Here is a 13,619-nt window from a genome sequence, read left to right as displayed (position 1 = left end):
CCAACGTACCCAATAAACACCAAAAGCATCATTTCTTCCTCATCTACATTTGTTTTTGCCGCAGCAATTACTTCCAAAGCCCTTGATCTCTCCCCTGCCCAGCCTCCAAAAAAAAGCAAAACAAGAAAGGCAAGGCTAAAGAGGAGAAATAACCCGCCGTGGCCGAAAAAACAAGGGCCTGATTCTTTGCAGCTCAGCTGAGATCTCATCTCCCCCCTGGTAACAGATCCTGGGTTCCCTGGGCTCCCCACCGTCCTCTCCCACTGCCCCTGCTCTGCTCTGCTCCCTTCGGGTTGGGAATATGGATGCAAACATCAGGTTTGCAGGGGGGGAGATGTGGGGTACGTCTATCCCAGGAAATTAAGCAGTGACATAGCCCGTCATTTGTACTTTGCGGATGGGAACCAGCTGCGCTCGCCCACCGAGCAGGGGCTGGAGGGGGCTGGGGTCCTCGGTCCTTGCTGGGGTGCTGGGGCCTCCCACCATGGTGCTCCCCGCTCCCCAGCCGCCGCCGCTGCTGCTCCCCTGCCGCATCCGCGCTCCCGCTTGGCACCGCTTGGGTGTCGTGGTGGCCGACGGCAGGGACCTGGAGCCCCTGCGTGGGCGCCTGAGGCAGCAGGGGTGATGTCCCTGGGGTGGCAGGAGGGACGTCCCCAAGGAGGCAGGAGGGATGTCCCTGGGGTGGCAGGAGGGATGTCCCCAGGGAGGGATGTCCTTGGGGAGGCAGGAGGGATGTCCCCAAGGAGAGATGTCCCTGGGGTGGCAGGAGGGACGTCCCCAAGGAGGCAGGAGGGATGTCCCTGGGGTGGCAGGAGGGATGTCACCAAGGAGGGATGTCCTCAGGGTGGCAGGAGGGATGTCCCTGTGGTGGCAGGAGGGATGTCCCTGTGGTGGCAGGAGGGATGCCCTCAGGGTGGCAGGAGGGATGTCCCTGGGGTGGCAGGAGGGATGTCCCTGGGGTGGCAGGAGGGATGTCCTTGGGGTGGCAGGAGGGATGTCCAAAGCTTGGAGGAAACCATCAGCATCTCCAGGGGTCTCAGGGACCAGCTCCCTGCGCAGCAGAGCCGTGGCGCAGCAGAGGGTGGGCAGGATCCGGCCCCGGGCTCATTGCCTGCTATTTCTCGGCTTGCCAGCCCAGAAGGCCAACGCTGGGCATCGCTGGGCACGCGCTGGTCTCGGCCCCGGAGGAAATCCCAAAGCAATGGCAGCGCTGCCGGGCACGGCCACGGTCAGCAGCGTGGTGTAGCCCAAGTGCCAAACGGGCATTTCCATCTTTTTAAGCCTTGGAAAAACGCTTCCTCGGGCCAGTCCCGCCATGGGGCGATGGGTGGAAGAGATGGAAGATGGAAGATCCCCTTCCAGCTCCTCGTTCCTCTTGCTGCCAGCTCCGGGCTGTCCCCAGGCTGGTGATGATCCGGTTTGCCAGCAAAACACCTGCGCGGTCGGGTAGCTCAGCCCTGAGCCTCATCCTATCGGTTCCCTGGGAAGAAGCGGGAAGTCCCAGCAGGCTTTGGGCATCCTCAATCCAAGCCCCGGCCGGGGTCTCGGCACGCCGAGGGCTCCTGGGGCTGCAGAGCAAGGTGCTTCCCCCTGCTTGGCTCTGCCTTAACGTCATGACTGCTTTCCTTGAGCATCCTCGGTCCTCGCACGCTGCCGACATCCCTCCCACCTCCCCGCCGCTCCGGCTCCTTCTTGCCCAGGCAGGAAAACCCAAGCACGGGGCTCAGCAGCCTCGTCCCGGCAGCAACCACTGCTTTGCATCTCCCCCCAAACACTACCGAAACCCTGCCCGGAGCACCGGGGAGACAACCACGAGCGAGCACTTACCCGTGCCACCGCCTCGGTCCCCCTTCTCTCCCTTCGGGCCTCGGTCACCTGGTAAAAGAAAGAGCACGGGGCATAAATCTTGCTGAAATCAGATTTTTACTGGATATCCTGATCTTAGGTAACGCTGTGTGTCTGTAGCTCTTGGGGGGCTTTATCAGTTTGGGGAAACTGAGGCACAAAGCAGCAAATGTCTTGTCGGCCCCTCTCCTCACCCCCAGCCGTGCTGCATGGCGATGGGACCCACCTTCTCACTCCCCCAGCTTCTCCTGGGATGCTTCTTTTTAGAGGCAAAACCAACCAACGCTGAATCTGGGGCTAAAAAAAACCCCATTTAGGGTTGAAAAGGCTTCATTTTGCGGGGCCGGGAGCAGGGACGTGGTTTCCCGCAGCCTCGATGGAGCATCGCCCCTTCCCGCGCCCAGCTGGTACCTCCTCGCGAGCAGATTTGCTGAACCGAACCCTGTATCCATCGGAAGGCGATGACGCCGGGGGGTTCGGGCCAGCTGGGTAAACAGGCTGCCTTCAAAACCACGCCTATTTCCATATAAAAATAACGAGCTCAATAATCATCTGTGTCATGGCTTGGCTTTCCCTGCGGCTCGCGAGCGTGGGCTGCCTCTGCCTGCGTCCCACCGCCTCCCTGAGCCCCTGCCCACGCTCCGGCTTTGCTCCTGGCAGGCAGCGGCCGTGTTTTCCCGTGGTGTGCCCCACTGAAAGCACCGTCCTGAGTGGGGCCGTGGCCTTGGCTTTGCTGGTCCTGGCTTTGCCCCGAGGCTGCAGAGGGAGGGGGCCAGGGAAGGCTCCGGCCAGCGATGCTCCGGATGAGCCCCAGCCCTACGGCACGGCCCCGCTTCGACATATCCTCCTCTTTTGTCTCCGCATAAGAACAACAAACAACACACACAGAGAGAAATTTCTTATAAAATAAAATAATAATAATCAACAACAACAAAAAAAAAAGTGTGCAGGAAATTCTTGCCCTTTAACTTGGAGGCTCTGGGAAGGCGAGATCGCTCCCCCGGGCAGCCGCAGCTGTGTCAGATGGAGGAAAGCTGCCTGCAGCCTGCCCCGCTGATGGGAACCAGATGACAACAGCCCCCCGAGCCGCGGGAGCGAGGCCAGAGACGCTGCTCGCCGGCACGTGACGGTGCCGGGATGCCGGAGCAGCCCGTGCCCTCCACCACCTTCCTTCCCCAGCCCAGAGGAAAGGGGGTCGGAAAGCAAGTTACGGTTCTTTTGTGTTTGTCCCCAAAAATCCGGTTCTTCTGGAGCAGAAGCGCCTTCCCTACAGGGTCTGGGATGCATCCTATAGGGCATCCTATAGGAATGATGGAGAGAGGTGAAGGTGGAAAGATGGAACTCGAGGGATAGGAATATATAGATATTAGGAAAAACTTCTTCACCGAAAGGGTGGTCAAGCATTGGCCCAGGCTGCCCAGGGCAGGGGCTGAGTCCCCATCCCTGGGGGGATTTAAAGAACGGATAGATGTGCTCGAGGACATGGGTTAGTGGTGGGCTTGGCAGTGCTGGGTTAACGGTTGGACTCGATGATCTTAAGGGTCTTTTCCAACCTTAACGATTCTGTGATTCTATGATTCTATGATTCTACAATGTCAGCTGTGCTGGGCAGAAAAGTCGTGGACTGAAATTCCTGGAGTGAATAACTCAACTGCTCTATCGTCGCTGGTCGCATTAGGGAGGTGACAGCAACTGGGACAAGTTGGGGACTTCAGAGATGCTGCAGGGGAAGGCAATACTCTAACAACAGGAGACCTCAACCAGCAGAAATGGTTAGAAACCCTTAAGAAAAAGACCAAGGCAAAAAAAAATTCGGCACAAATTGAAAGTGTACTGCACCGCTGCAAGAGGAACAGGTTGCCCAGAGCGGTGGGAGATGCCCCATCCCTGGACACGTTCAAGGCCAGGTTGGACGGGGCCCTGAGCACCCTGATCTGGGTGAAGATGTCCCTGCCCATGGCAGGGGTGGGACTGGGTGGCCTTTGGAGGTCCCTGCCCACCCAAACCATTCGGTGATTCGATGCTGCTCGCCTGGGAGCCCTTATGCAGGTGTCCTTAGCCAACGGAGTGCACCCGGGTCTCCAAAAAGCAGTAGATGAGCTCAGCTTAAAGATGCTGAGCTGTTAAAAATGGGTCCAGGGGCTCTTGAGGAGCAGGAACTGGTTACAGATGGGGAAGAAGGAGCTGGGCTCTGTGGCTGGACCCATCCCGAACGCTACTGGGGAAGAGCCCATCATCGGAGCCAACGCTGCTTCAGGATGGGTTCGTGGGTCTAACTGAAAGCCCACCGTCCTAGGTGTGCTTGTCCTCCCCATCCCCGACCTGTGCTACTCCATTAGGCTTAAGCTGTGTTGGTTTTTTGTTGTTTGGTTTGTTTTTTTTTTACCTTCATATACATCTGGCAGAGGAAAGGCCCTTTAAAAGAAAGAAGCGTTTTATGGACGATGCCAACAGATTCGCAAGGGTGCTTTAAATGCATCCCATCCCCTCTGCCTGATCCTTCCCCATCCACCTCGCCTTTTCCCGTGCAATCCTCCGAGCTCCTTCATTTCCTCGCTCTCCTGGAAGGCTTTTCTTCTTATTTTCTCTTTTTCCTGTCTTCCCATCTCTCTTTTCCCCACAGAAGCTCTCTGGTGAGCAGAGAGGACAGCCCCTTCGGTGGCAAAGCTTGCTGACTTCACCCTGGGCTCAAGCCCAGCTCCCCGAGGTGTCAGGGCTGGAGAGCATCCCTAACTGGGGACAGAACCCCCGTGAGCTGGAAAGGAGAGAGCCTCGGGGCTGGGACAGAGCCCACGAGTTCAGGAGAGCCCCTTGCTGGCATCACCGCTGGTCCTACCAGGAGGTCCTGCCTGGTGCCTTCACCCAACGAATGTCAAGGTCTTGCTCGGCCGTTTCCCACGGCGGGTAAATCAGTGCAGCTCAGTCTGGTTTTTCTGGACTCTGCACACAGTTTTGGCACAGATGCCATGACGAGGGACCCTCAGATCTTCCCATGGCAGAAGCTCGGTGCCCACCGACGTCCTGCTCCTGGGCATCACCTCTGCTCCAAAAAACCAGCGCTGCTGAGAGAGGCAGGGCACAAAACCTGCAAAGCTCATGGGAGAGGACATCGCTGGAGGAGGGTGGAAAGAGCTCCTGGGTCTGCAGGGGGAGGTGGACCACCACGGTCTTGGAGCAAGCCCCAGGAGAAGCTGCCAAACCCCCATCTTCACAGACAGAAACATGTTCTGCCTTCAGCGACATGCCAAAAACCTCCTCCTTGCCTGCACGTCGTGTTTCAGAACGGGACTTCTCTATTGCCCCAAATTTATCTATAAATCAGCGATCCCTACCTTGGCTCATTTATTGCCGTTTCCTCCTGAACATGTTCCCTGCACGATGTTCTCCATGGAAGAGCGAAGACTGATGTATATTCACTTTCCAGAATAATGTTCCCCATTTGGAAACGAGGAAAATAATACTCCACTGGGGTAATTTTGAGGGAAAAATGCATCAAGGATAGGAAAATACCAACAAGGGAAAATACTCGGGACTCCGCTGCGGAGAGGAGAAGCTGTCCCTCGACCAGGTCAGACCATCTCTGTGAGATGGTTTGACCTGGGATTTTCGGTGAGGAGGCTCGTCCGCCCCAGATGCCCCTCACCCCAGGACGGGCTGCATTTCCCGGGGACCTGATAGCTCTCCTGTGCTCAGAAGAAAGTCATTATAGATGTGTAAGACTAGTGCTGCAGAAAAACAGGCCTTCACTTAAAGCCCGGGCTTGGACCGTTGCCTGGCTCGGTGTCTGTTTCCTATAAATTTCAGAGAATCCCATAAACTGCAGAAATTCAGTGCTTGCTGCCAGCGTGGTTTGCTATTTATTGGAGAAGGGGTTGGATGAAACCCCCTTATCTGAGCACCCCTGACCTCCGGGAGGTGGGAAACGGGGGCTGTAGTTTGGGGCTCCCTTCATAGGGGACATATCCAAGCCCTGGAGGTGACCTCCATCCACATGGGCCAGCAAGGGGAGGTGGAGGGAGGGACCCCTGTGCTGGTGATGGGCTCTGGTGGGACCTGGGGGTGGTCCATCCCCCTGGAGGGAACGCCTAATGGCTTCACTGCCGCGGAGTCATCCTCGTCCCAAACCAAGGATGCCTCCGAGAAATGCACGAGGAAGGGGGTACATCAAGGCCACAGAGCCCTGGAGACAGCTTAACCTTCTTCAAGCCAAGAGGCCTCCTCAGATACAGGGATCACTCTACACCAGTGAAAGGATGATAGCCAGAAGCAATACACCGCATGGGAAAGATCCGCCGACCCTCTGGCATGTCGTCCGACCCATCGCTTCCCAAAACCAAGAGCAGAAGCGCTTCATCTCCCCGGGAAAGGGGGCGTGAGATGAAGACCAGCTTTGGGGATGGGGGACCAAGCTTGTGGGGCTTGATGCTTTACTACTGTGGCGTGGCCATGGCTCTCCCCTGGAGGCAGGGGCTGTGCTGGGGGTGGTCTCCACCACCTCCTGGGCTGGTAAGCGCTGGAGAAAGGCTTCATCCTCAGTGTTGTGTCTCCAGAGAGCTCCTTGCTGGAGCTGTGATGCCCACCATGGGGTCTGTTAACACGGCTCAGCACTGATCCAGCACGGCAGCTCTAAACATCTCTGTCTTAGGGGTGGAAACGCGATGCAGGAGCCCATCAACCTCCTCCCTCCAGAAGGGACGCATCCCCTGGGGATGCGCTTTGCAGAACAAATCTGGCATCAGGGCTTGGTCCTCTACTGAAGCCCCATTCAACCAGCCCAGGCTCCTTGGGATAATTTACTTGTCTAATGAGTGCTTGGCACCGGCCAGTGAGAAAAGCCCACTTTCCTCTGCTCCGGGGAAAGAAAGGAAACCGCAGTCCCAAAACGCGTTGTGGTTTTGGTTGGCAGACCTCGGCGTTTGATGCGTTGCCAGGAACATCTCGGCGCCGATGTCTCCCTTGCGTTAGCACCCGTCCCTGCAGCACTCACGCCTTTGCACGGCTTGTGCCAGGGATGCATCCAGGCCTTAGTTTGTCCTCCCACAGCATCGGGCCAGGCATTTTCACCCCGCAGCTCGGGTAAAGTCCTGCACTCCCACACCACGATATTGCAATCCTGCAGGCCAGAGCTACCTCCCAAAAACCTGAGAGATAGCGCTGGAAAACAAGCGTGAAATGCTGGCTTCTTTATTTTTCCAGCACGTAGGGCTCTGTGCCCCGCTAGCAGCCTCTGCCTTGGTAGGAGAATGGAGACTTGTCCCAGATCAGCCCAGAAACCCTGGCTTTCCAGTTAGATGGGACGGGGTGATGGAAATAGCACCTAGCAGCGTTCTTCAAGACTACACAGCACTGCATAAATATCATCTAAGCAGCCAAGTGGCCTGGAGAGCCATCTCCAGCAGCGAACGGGCCCCAGGAGGCCAGCTTGTGCCTGGACTGGGGTGACTGGGAGAGCGGTGGGATGAACAGACCCATCGTGTCAGCAGGGATGGTGATGATAGCAGCGATGGCTTGAGGAAAAGAGGACCAGACAGGCACTAATCCTGCAGGAGACCTTCTTGCCTTGGGCTGGGGCTTCAGGCGGCTCCCTCGCTACAGAAGGAGGCCACCAGCAGCATCTCATCTCCTGCATCTCCTTTCTACCTGGACCTAAAGCTTCCTGGGGCCGCACTGGGAGGCACTGGCACTGGGAGGCAGATGGTGTGTCCCTAGGAAAGGTCCTTCTCCTAAAGACACCACGAAGCAGAGAAGCGATGGAAGATGCGCTCCTGCCTCTAGACTACAAGGAGCTTTCCGGTGGCATGCAAGGTACAGGAGATGGCCACCGCTGCGGCTATCGCCCATGAAGGATGGGCCACCAGACACGACATGGGGGTCTCACCCCAAGCCCTGCCCCTGGCGAGGACCAGCACTTTGGAGGACACACAGGAAAACTGGACACCGACTCTGGCCAGCTCGATGCCAAGTGTGCAGATAGAGGAGAGAGAGGACATTTAAAGAGGACGCTTTCCTTCAGCTTTCACACGTGCAATTCACCCAAGGAGCTCGCTGCATGAAAGCAAGAGCTTGTAAGACAAATAACACAGCAACACCCCCTGCCCGGAGCGCTGCCTGCAAGGCTCCGGCCATTTTCCAGACTCGGACACTGGTCTGTGGCCACGGTCCCAGCTCCTGGTGGCCAGCGTGGCCACGTCGCAGGTCAACATCACCCACAAGCATGAGTTGAGTGCACCGCTTTGGCCCCTTCGGCTCTGCCCAGGGAGGTGCTGCTTCCTTGGGCTGGGTTCTTCCTGCCTCCCCCTGCCCACGAGGCATTTTGAGGCAGAAAGAGCACGTTTTGGGATTATCCAGCCTGTTTTAAGTTGCAGCATGGAACTTCTTTTAATAGGTCTCCTGGGACAGATCTGTCCTGCTAAATAGGTGCGTGGCCACTTCCTACACCCACAGCTTCTCCCTGCTCTTAGCCGGGGTGTGGTGAGGCGCTGCGAAACCACAGCGAGCCAGAAAAGGTCACCAGAAAACAAACACAAGGCTATTCCTAAAACCCTGCCGGAGCCAAGCATGGGAGGGCAGCCCACGGGGCTCTGGCGAGTGCCTGGTGCAGGCAGCGCTGCCTGCCTGCCTGCGCTGAGCCCCACTGCCTGGCAGGAGCATCACAGCCCCAACTGTTTTGCTCTTCTCCCTCCGATCCCTGGACTTTCTCCACCGCTCTGCCTCGGTGGAAAGGTCTCGGTGCAGAGGTTGTTCATCTGCACGCTCCCAGATCCACAAGGTTTCCTCCTCCAGGAGCTCCAGGTGGGTACCAAGCCAGGGGACCCACCACTCACCCCCCACCCATGACCAGTGTCTCTGCCGCTCATCCCAGTGGTCTCCAGAGCCAGTCTGCTGCCCAACAAGCCCAGCCAGACCCCACGACCCACCCGGGAGCATGGACAGAAGCTGGTCCTTACCTTTGAATCCCCGCATCCCCACTGGACCGGGAGGGCCAAGGTCTCCTTGGTCCCCTTTCAAGCCACGTGGTCCTGGTGGTCCCCTCTCCCCGGGCAGCCCTGGAGCAAGGACAAAGAGGCAAAATGACCCCGTTGCAGCAGAGATCTACACAAACGAGACGTGCACACACACACGCGCGTGTCCTGCTCGCCAGCAGACGTGCCACGTGGTCTCTGGTTCTTTGCCAGAAGCCGGGGACAATCAGGAGACACCTGAGAGTCCAGCCCATCCTCTCTTTCTGTATCCACAGGACAGATTTAACCCAGAGATGGGCTGGTGCTAATGCAGCTCTGAGCACCTTAAGGCTCAGATTAAGGTAACTGGGCTTCAAAGCTCGAGACCAAGGAGGAAAAGCCAGGAGCCAGGGTGGAGCAGCCACCCCAAGGAAACATGATGCGCCCAGCATGAGCTGCAGGTCCCTCGCATCCATGTGTGCTGACCAGGTAGGTTTGCTGTTTATTGGAGAAGGGTTTGGATTAAAACCCCTGACCTCCAGGAGAACGGGGAAACGGGGGCTGCAATCTGGGAGCTTGGGCTCCCTTTGTAGGGGACACATCCTAACCCCAGAGGTGACCTCCATCCATGGGGGCCAGCAAGAGGAGGTGGAGGGAGGGACCCCTGTGCTGGTGATGGGCTCTGGTGGGACCTGGAGATGGTCCCACCAGACCGACTCAGCCTGAGCCTGAGTTTGGGTCAGATCCGAAGCTCCTGCGGGAGAAGCCCTTCAGACAGAGCTCCTCCAGCACCCGAGCTCAGCCCCTTGCTTGGCACGATGCTGCTGGTCTCCCCTGCCCCGCGGAGGGAGCCCCGGATTCCCTTGGCACTGCACCTTCCACCCCTCCGGGGCAGAGCTTTTCCAAACTTAGTCAATATTTTCCTCCTAGTTTATGAGGGAAAAAAAAGCTGCCGGGAGGAATTTGGGCACCAGCTCCAATGGACATGGTCTGGGGCTTAATTCTTTCCCTGCTGCACCCGGCCAACACCTCGCCTCCCTCCCGGGGGGATGCTGCAGCGTGTCAGGACCTGGCTTCGTATTTGGGTAGAGGAACTGGGGCAGAGGCAGGGTGGTAGATTCGCTGTGCAAAAGGGGATTTACCAGGGATGCTTTACAAGGCCTGGCTGCACCTGAACCTGACCTTCTCGTATCCAAAGGGCTGTGACCACATCCAGGAAAGCACCAGAGAAAGCGAGACAGAGAAAGACCTAAAAATAGCGGCCCTTTCAGCAACTCTTCCCAAAGGTGAACCCTCCAGAGATTGTTTTGTTTTTCTGTTTAAACAAAAAAAAAAAAAAAAAGAAAAAAGGAAAGAAGCCAGACGATATATTTCTGATGCTTGTTACACCCAAGAAAAACAGCCATGAATCTGTCAACGCAAAAAAATATAGCCGTCGGTGAAATGAGCACGGGCAGCCAAGGCTGAGAAGGGTTTTCAGAGAGCGATCGGGTTTCCAGGCTGGCTCTGCCTCGCTTGGCTGGTCCTGCCGCCCGCCGGGGAGCGGGGGGAAACGGGGTACCAAAATAGGAGGTTTTAAGCCCAGCCCAAAGCCGGTGGCTCAGATGCACGGGGCTGGGGAGCTGAACCTGACTCTGACACCGATAGTCCTACGTGGGTCGTGTCTTCAGCAGCCAAGGTGAAGCCACGGCAACCTCTGGGATGGAGAAGGAGGTCCATGCCCCAGGCGGGACGGATCCTGTTGCCTCAATAGGAAAAAGGCTCTTGGGGACAAAAAGCCCTCACCAGAAGGGATCCTCCATCACCTCTGCGCCATCCCCAGCTCCTGGATGCAAAGCCAGTATTTCTAGGTCTGGCTTAAAATTAGAAACAGGCTCAAGCCGAGTCCTGTTTCTCAGGGTGGGGGATGTCTTCTGTTGGTTTTTTAATTGAATTTCTCTCAAAAACAATGGTCGGAATTAAGAAGGGGGAAAAAAATTGGCATTCTTGACTTTGAAAAAAATGTCCTGTGGAAAGCCTCAGAGCTGCAGCCGGTGGCCAAGTCCCCTCTGCCAGGCTGGAGGGACCCCGCGCCGGCTCCCCGTGTGCTGCCGCGGGGGTGCAGGCAGCAGGACCAGCCCCGGCACCTTGCAGGGCCCTGGTTTGGGTGAGCACAGGGTGGCGGCAGCTCCTGCACCAACCTGAGCGGGGTGGCTGTGTCAAAGGAGCCTGAGGGCATCAACCTGCCGGTGAGGGACCCTTGCAGCTCTCCCTGTCCCGGGGCCAGCGGGGAGATGAGAGAGAGTTTTTGCCCCTCAAGACTGGCAGTCTGGCAGGAGGTGGGGCAGCAGGTTAATCCTGTTGCTCTTCAAGACTTGTGCACAGCCAGCGAGGTCCCAAGGGACAGGTTGGGAAGTCACCAGGAGTCATCCCGTTGACTCTATGGACTTTGGGTGAAGACTTGCAGGGTTACGGGCACCCTGGACACGTTTTTCCTTACCTCGCAGCCCAGGCAGGCCGGGAAGACCAGGTTCACCCTCCATCCCTTCATTGCCTTGGTCTCCTTTGGGTCCTGGTGGCCCTGAAACACAACAGGTACCGGAATGCAGCCATCGCGCCCCAGCTTTGCAGCCGTGCAGCAGATGCATGAGTGCATGCACCCGCCCACCCTTCACCGGCCGTTATCATTTATCAGGTGCCCAGGGACCTCTCATAAACACAGACCCCAGCAGACAGCAGCAAAGTGGCAGCGAGGGAGCTTGCCAGCAGCCTATTTCCATGACTTATGGATTTTAAAGGCCAAACACGACTCCATCAACCTGTCCTGCGTGCCAGAAGACTTCACCTTGCAGCTCCTGCGGTTCCACCTGAGCGTGGCTCTGTGGGAAATTCCAACCTCCCGGAATTCCCTTTCGACCCAAAGTTGTGACATCTCCAACGAAATAACGTTAAGAAAAAATTAAAAAAAAAAAAAAAGAAATAAATGCATTTTGAAAATACTGAGATGAACTTTTAGGAGGGGATTTGCATCGCTGATCTCATCAGGAACTAGCCATCGGTAATTGCTTTTCGGCATAAACTCTCGTGAGCGAGCAGAAAGTCCAACCCAGTAAGAGAGTTATATTTCTCAGCCTGCAAAGGGCCAAGTCCGCAAAGCTGAAAACAATTATGAGCTAAATCAATTGGAAGAAAGAATTTGAACAGAAAAAAAAATGACTCATGGGATGACAGAAAAGAGGGCAGAGAGAGGCCTGGAGGGGTCACTTGGTCTTTGTCCTACCAAGCCAGGGTGATAATTGGAAACCGTTAAACACTGTTTTCCTAGAAACCCCAAAGGCCATAATCTCACAGTTGTGGGGAAAGCAAACAACCGGTCGGGGCTACAGGCGACGGGGTAGCGCAAAAGGAGCAGGAGAGGAAGAGGAGGGATGTTTAGCAATCCTAATGAATGAGTAATTAGGATCTGCAAATATTATGCAGAAATTAGCGGGTTCCTGAGCAGAGGAACCGCAGCAAGCTCAGCAAACGGCCGAGCTGGAGATGGTCAGGGGCTGGGAGAGGACTACGGGGAGATACGGCGTTAGCTTGCCCTGGGTCTCCTCTTCCCCAGATGATGCACATCTCTGGGTGCCAAGAGAATGTGGGCACTAGACCCTGGGGACACGTCTCCTGTTGGCAAAACAAAAGGATGCGAAGAACAATGGAGACCCGGGAGAGCTGAGTACAATGAGGAGGCATTTTTGGGTGGGAAGGAGAGGAACCCCGCACAGCAGGGACGCTGCCGGGCCCAGGGTAGGAGAGGCAGGAGTCTCCGTGATGCAGAAGGTCCAGCAACGTCCAAGAGCTGCTCCACGGAGGGACGTGGGGCAGGAGCCAGGTGAGGTGTGCGCTGCGTGAAGGTGCTGGGATGGCTGGTGAACTAGTTTTCATCCCCTTAGCATTAAAGAAGGGTGTTACACAACAGCCATTAAATCACAGAATGCTTTGGGATGGAAGGGACCTCCAAAGGCCACCCAGTCCCACCCCTGCCATGGGCAGGGACATCTTCACCCAGACCAGGGTGCTCAGAGCCCCGTCCAACCTGGCCTTGAATGTGGCCAGGGATGGGGCATCTCCCACCGCTCTGGGCAACCTGGGCCAGTGCCTCACCACCCTCAGCATAAAACTATATGTACTTAAATCCGCTTACTTGCCTGCTGGATTTTGAAAAACTGAATAGATGGGCAAATAAATAAGCAATAGGAAGCACCTGATTGCATAAACAGACAGTGTGAGGTAGAGCCATTGATTTCCAGTGCCCCAAAAGAGCAAGAGGGAGGTCAAGTCCTGCCAGTTTGTTAAAGTGGAACAATGTGGGTACGTTTAGGCTGCCCCGTATCACCCAACCCCTTCTGAAATAAAGAACTGATGGGCAATGTAGAAGTAAAGAATTAAAATATGTCAATGCCATTAATTTCAGCCTACAGGGCGTTACAGAAAGCAGAGCCTGCCAGAGATCCACGGCTTTATAGAGGTGATGGTGAGTTTGATGGGTAGCAGTGGGAGTCTCAAGGCAAAGGGGTTTTCTACCAGCATGTCTCCTGCCTGAAGGCCCCAAGTGTCCCAGGATGAGCAGTGAAAGCTCTGCATGACCCAGCTGTGCTCTTGGGTTCAGGTCAAGGTCTTCCCTCCCCTGCTGCACCCCAGCCCAGCAAAGGTTGGGCTGCTGAAAACCACTTGCTTAAACAAAACAGACGCTTTCCCACTACGAGCAAAACTCAAAGCAACCCTGGAAACATCTGCGGTGGCAGCCACCGAGGAAAGGCCTCCCATTTCATCACCCTGACTTTGCCCCAAGCATCCTCTCCGAAGGGA

The 13,619-nt window shown here is 56.3% G+C and overlaps 1 protein-coding gene across 2 annotated transcripts in view; it reads right to left on the bottom strand.

Moving 5' to 3' along the window:
• Positions 1-13,619, bottom strand: part of SCARA5 (scavenger receptor class A member 5) — a 38,975-nt gene that overhangs the window by 6,842 nt on the left and 18,514 nt on the right. For both annotated transcript variants that reach the window (XM_082306717.1, XM_082306718.1), the window contains exons 5-7: positions 11,266-11,346; positions 8,793-8,891; positions 1,828-1,875 (exon numbers count right to left, since the gene is read on the bottom strand). In XM_082306717.1, the coding sequence (XP_082162843.1) occupies positions 1,828-1,875; positions 8,793-8,891; positions 11,266-11,346 (228 nt within the window). The remainder of the gene's footprint in view (positions 1-1,827; positions 1,876-8,792; positions 8,892-11,265; positions 11,347-13,619) is intronic.

This window comes from Platalea leucorodia, assembly GCF_965183815.1.
Source record: "Platalea leucorodia genome assembly, chromosome: 3".
Taxonomy (NCBI): domain Eukaryota; kingdom Metazoa; phylum Chordata; class Aves; order Pelecaniformes; family Threskiornithidae; genus Platalea; species Platalea leucorodia.
The sequence above is the reverse complement of the archived record's forward strand: the minus strand, read 5'-3'. Positions and strand labels throughout refer to the sequence as shown.